The sequence below is a fragment of the Pteropus alecto genome, unplaced genomic scaffold (genome assembly GCF_000325575.1).
Source record: "Pteropus alecto unplaced genomic scaffold, ASM32557v1 scaffold40, whole genome shotgun sequence".
In the NCBI taxonomy this organism is placed as follows: Eukaryota; Metazoa; Chordata; class Mammalia; order Chiroptera; family Pteropodidae; genus Pteropus; species Pteropus alecto.
The window spans coordinates 20,594,471-20,599,837 of NW_006431919.1; the positions used below are offsets into that span (position 1 = coordinate 20,594,471).

Below are 5,367 nucleotides of genomic sequence, written 5' to 3' on the forward strand. Positions count from 1 at the left end.
TTTCAGAGCACCTGCCCCATGCCTGGCACTAGTTGGGGGTTCTCGGAAGGGGCTTTTCCCCTTCCCCTCCTGGGGAGGGTGGGGGGGTGGGAGCGTAAGACCTGAGTCCCAGGGAGGGGAGGGGAGTGCAGCCCCCTCCCCCATTTCTGTGCAACCTTTGTCTCAGTTCTGACCCCTGACGGAGGACCAGCCTGCTAGTCAAGCCCCGGGGTCCCACGAAGGGGTTGGGCTTCAGGCCAACTGCTCAGCCCTGCCCCGCCCCCAGGCCTGGACCCCTTCTCCAGGCCTCCTTCTGCCTGGAGAGGCGCCATCTGTTCCCTTCCCCTTCCGCTGCCCCAAGGGTCTCAGAGCCCCTCCCCCACCTTGCTGCCCACAGCCCAGGAAGGCCAGGAACCCAACTCCTCATTGTTCAAATAGGGGAAACTGAGGCCAGTGTCCCCAGGGAGTCCAGACAGGCTGTGGGGGACCCTTTGTAGCTGCAACTACCTTATACCTCAGTGTGATTTCCGAGCCCTTAAGGTCACGGGAGGTTGCCTCTCATCAGTCCTAATTGTGGCAGAGGCTTCTCCACCCTTGGAGGAAGTGGGGCCCAACCAGGCCTGGGGTGTCCTCCATCGAGGTCTCCCCAGAAATGAACAGGGGAGGAGCCTGAGCTGGGAGGGCAGGCAACCTGGAAGGGATGTCCCATGGAAACACTCCTGGGACACTCACTGGCCTCACCCACTGCCGGGACCCGCCTGGGTCCTCCCGGGGCTGGCAACAGCTCCGCAGCCCGCCAGCAGTCCCAACGAGCGACCCGAGAGCCAGGCCTGCAGGGATCCCAGCAGACAGAAGTGGGGAGGCCAGGGCGAGCTTAGGTTTGCTCCGGCCGTGCCACACACAGGGACGAAGCCTGCCCCCGAGCCTCCTGCCTCTGGCATTCCCGCCCTGATGGGGAAGGCCACGGGAGGAGAGGGAGCTTCCTCTCCTGTCTTTTTCCTTCCTTACAAGCTTAATTGAATATTTTCCCTTCAATTGGGATCTTCTGGGATCTGACGAGTAACAATTAACCCTGATGAGTAACCTAGAGCCTGAGCTGCACCTCCCAGTCACTGGGCATCCGCTCCACCTTGGTTTCCTTGTCTGATCAAAGGCAGGCCTGACTCCTGCTCGCCCTCTGTGGTGGCCGTTGTGGACCCACCCTCCAAGCTGTGGGGTCCCCACTGGTCCCCGACGGGCTGGAGGTGCGTAGGAGCCATACCAGTCAGGGTCTGGAGAAGGGTTTGAACCCTGTGTGCCGAGTCCTGCAGGCTGGTGAGCAGTCGGCGTCAGCTCACTGCTGGGAGGTGGTCTGTGTGCACGTGGGTGCACACATGCATGTCTCAATGTGCACGTGTGTTACGTGTTCACGTGACTACCTATCCGCATGTGGCCCTGCGTGCAGGGTCACCTGAGGTGGGCCACGTCCTTGTAAACAAGGGATTGTTAAGGGGCAGAACTGCACCCACTGCTCTGGAATCTGAGTCCCTGAGGCCCCCAGAACCAGTTCTGACAGAAGGGACCAGAAGGTCCAAAAAGACCAGGAAATGGGGAGCCCCGGTGTGCAGGAGTGGGTCTGGTGGTCCCAAAGGTGCCCCCACCCCCCGTGCGCCCACGGGAGAGTCCTCCTCCTTCTGAAGATGCCTCATAGCCTCCAGTGGGTCTGCAGACGATCTCCCTTCACCTGGGACCCGGCGAGGCTCCGCCGCACCTCCTGCCCGGCTTCCTCTCGCCGGGCCTTTGCTCGTGCCCTTCCCTCCGCACGGGTCGCCCTTCCAGTCCTTGGTCCCGACTGAGACCCTCCTCCTGCCGTAGGTGCGAGCTCCTCCCCCACCAGACCGCGCCTCACTCGCCCGCGGGAACACGTGGCAGGCGCCCACTCCAGCAGAGTGGATGCTATTCGTACGTAATCGGCGCCGGCTCGAAGGACGCGGAAGGGGACCGTCTGGTCATCCTAGGGCAGGTCATTCCTGCCCCGTGGACGGGGCTGGGCGGGGCACCGCAGGGAACCACCTCGCCCCGAGAATCTGGGGCTGTCCGACTGCGGACCCCCCGCCCCCTAGGCCTGGAAGAGCTGGACTCCGGAGCATTCAGCTGTCCCTTCCACGTCACTGAGCCTTTTCTGGCTTCCAGCCTGGTTTTAACGGGTTGCGGGTTGGCCTCCAGGGCCCCCTTGGGGTCCCTTCGTAGCCCCCACCTGCCCGTGTCAATCTCGAGACTCCCACCAATCACAGCACAGGCAGGCATCTCAGTGTCGTCATCAGCAGCCAATCACCGCTTCCACTGACCGCTCCGGCAGCGAGGTGGGAACCGGGCTTATCCCGCCCGGCTGCCCCACCTCATCCCAGGCGGTCCTCAAAGACCGCCTTATCCGACATCCGCGGGGAACCCTATTCCGCCTGCAAGGCTGTGTCTTGCTCTCACCTCAGTCTTCTCCTCTGTAAGATGGGAAAGCCAGCTCCCCCAAGGGTGCCCCGGGTAATAAGGAACTGCATCAGGGCCAACTCAGAGCCTGCCCCCGGGGAGTCCTCGCTGCTAGCCACGTGGGGGTCTGGGAAAATGCCTCCTTCCCTCCCAGAGGTCCTGCTCCGGTGGAGGCACCCACCCCAGAGTTTGAGCTGAGCCTTTCGGCCGACTTCTCCCAGGGCCTGTGCGGCCTCTACCTGGGCCCCTGCTCACCGCAAATCCCAGCTGGGAGGGGAGGACCGAGCCTGCTGTTTGGAGGGGTGTGGGTGGATGTGCACAAGCTCCCTGCACTCTGGGGAGAGGGGAGCCCAGAGGTCCATACCTCCCAGTTCTGGTCAAGGCACCTGTCTAAGCAGGTCTCTGATGGTTTCTGGCTTCATCTCTACTTCCTGAACGTGCAGGCGCTGCTCCCCCAGATATGCCCCCTGCTCAGGCCTCTCAAATATTGAGGCAGGACTTTGAGGAACCGGTAGTCAGCCATCTCCCCACCAGTGCTCCCAGTATGTGCTTGGAGCAGACCTCAGGGCTGAAGCAGAGTCCACACCCTTGCAGGGCGGCCTTCTGTTCCTGGAGGTGTCCTGGCTGCTCAGACCACCCATCAGAGCCCGGGGCCCACCCCTCCCTGCCATCATCCCCAAGGAACACACAGGCCAGCCTAGGTGCTGGACTTGCATTATTTTATTTTGCTTTTTCCAGTCTGAAGCTACTATCATGGGCATTTAGTTATACAAATGACACTTACAAAAAAATAAAACACCGAGACACCCAGAGCGAGATGCACGGAGGAGACAGACCGTGGTCGGGAGGGGCGGGGCTGGCGGGGCTGTGCCGAGGGCCAGGGGCTGGGAGGCTTCTCACAGGCTCCCAGCCAAGGGTGACGCCTGGCTTCATCCCACAGGGAGACCCAGAGCCCAGTCAGACAAGGAGCACCGATCACGCCAGCTGGAGGCTCTGGCCGAGGATGAGGGCCCAGCACCACCAGGCAGGGCACAGGCTGGGGCCTGGGTAGGCAGGTGAGAGCAGGTTCTGGGTTCTGCCCCACCACTAGCTGGCAGAGAGGGCCCCGGGGCCCGGAGATGCCATTCCAAGACCCCCTCCCACCAAGGCCCCTTGATAACCACTCATAGCTATATCCAGGCTTGCCTGGGCTGCCTCCAGCAATAACATTTAATTAAAAAAAAAAAAAAATACTGATTTGGTCATTTCTGCTTCCAGTCAGACCAGGGCGAGAGAACAGACAGGAGCAGGACCCCCACACCACAGCAGGACGCGCAGTGGGCAGGCCTGCTCCGTGCAAAGGGGACCGGTGGCCGAGCACTCTAGTTGTCAGCCCCTCCGCTCAGGTTTTCTTCCAGAAGGTGCACCGAGGCAGCAGCCAACGGGCTTGGGGCAAGCGCCTGGCTCCTGGGGAGCTGGGGGGGTGGTCTCGGCAGCAGGCAGCAGATTCCAGTTACGGCCCCACCACCCACACCCAGGGGCTCAGGGAGGCCTCCCAGTCCCCACTGCTCCTCGGCCACTTTGGGGAAATAAGGCTCAGAGTTGTCTGAGGTCAGAAGAAAGAGGTGCCAGCCTCGCCCACTGCAGAGAAAAGAGGGCAGAGGGCTCCCAAATCCCTCCAAAGACCAGGCCGCAGCCGCTGACCCGCCCAGGGAGAGGCTGCACAGGGCAACGGGTGGGGACACCGTTTTCTCTGGGTTTCCAGTTTGAAAGGCGAGGGGCTCACCATCCTCGGCAGCACCCACCTGAAGAGGAGTTAGCAGGAGGGGGCGGGGCGGGGCGGGGACCACGGGGACACGGGCGGCAGGGCCTAGTACTCCCACAGCGTGGCAGGGTCGATGGCCTCGGCGCTGGCCTTCAGGACCCCTGCGTGGTCCCCCTTCAGGTAGCGTCCGCCCACCTTGATGGCCACCTTGTTGTAGTCACAGAACTCGAAGAAGAAGTCGACGGGGGTGTCACTGCTGCTACTGACCAAGGAGTCACTGCCCACTGTCCAGTACTTGCCTGTGGAGTCTGGGGGAGCAAGATACTGTCAAGCCCTGCTCCCCACTGTGCATCACGGCTTCCAGAATGGGGTGAGATCCATTACGTCCACCCAAGCCTCCCACCTCTCATGCCGGATGGGGGTCCATTCCCCAGCCCCCGCCCTAACTCAGGTGCGCATCCTCCCCCGCCCCCTCTCTGCTCATCGCCCCCAGCTCGGTCTGGGGTGAGCCAGGAAGTCTCCCTCCTGTACAGACAAGATGGGGAGGAGCCCCTGGTGGCCGTAGGACGTCTGTCTCCACGGGGCTTGGAATGGCCCAAGCCAAGTCACAGAAGTAGGGCCATGCAGGGCAGGGAGTACTGTCCCCCAGTGCCAGGGGCCCCCCACACCTCCCAAGGAACCTGCCTTTGATGTTGTAGGCACCGTCGTTGAACTCGAGCTGGAAGACGTCATAGTTGGAGCGATTCGCGTCCAGGGTGCCAGTGACCTTGCGGCAGCCAATGAAGCCATGCTCCCCGCGGAACACGATGATGGGGCGGTTGATCAGCTTCATGAGGAAGAGCTCTGTGTCCCCTGTACCAGGAAGGGGTGGGGCTGTGAGCCTCATGGGGGTATGGCTGGGGCACCCAGGGTGTGGGTCAGAGAGGAAGAACAGGAGCCTGGGGTCAGGGTGGGCGGGGCCAGTTTGGGGGAATGCCCAGCATTGGGGGGGCCCTTGGTGATTGACTGCAGCATGGTTAGACCCTCCGGGGAACCAGGGCTTGAGGGGCACCCACAGGTGGCTACCTGCTGTCTCCACCGAGGCAGCCAGCTGCCCGTTCTTCTTGGCTGTCACAAACTTGCCGTTGGATGCACGCAGTGTGATCCGACGATCACGCCACTCAATGTCAAAGTAGCAGCTG

General features: G+C 62.3%; 1 protein-coding gene across 1 annotated transcript in view; it reads right to left on the reverse strand.

The window, feature by feature from the left end:
- Nucleotides 1-3,144: 3,144 nt before the first annotated feature.
- Nucleotides 3,145-5,367, reverse strand: part of FSCN1 (fascin actin-bundling protein 1) — an 8,975-nt gene continuing 6,752 nt past the window's right edge. The window contains exons 3-5 of the mRNA XM_006906562.2: nucleotides 5,252-5,367; nucleotides 4,871-5,038; nucleotides 3,145-4,494 (exon numbers count right to left, since the gene is read on the reverse strand). The exon at nucleotides 5,252-5,367 is cut by the window's right edge and continues 5 nt beyond it. Of these exons, the coding sequence (XP_006906624.1) occupies nucleotides 4,292-4,494; nucleotides 4,871-5,038; nucleotides 5,252-5,367 (487 nt within the window). The 3' untranslated portion in view covers nucleotides 3,145-4,291. The remainder of the gene's footprint in view (nucleotides 4,495-4,870; nucleotides 5,039-5,251) is intronic.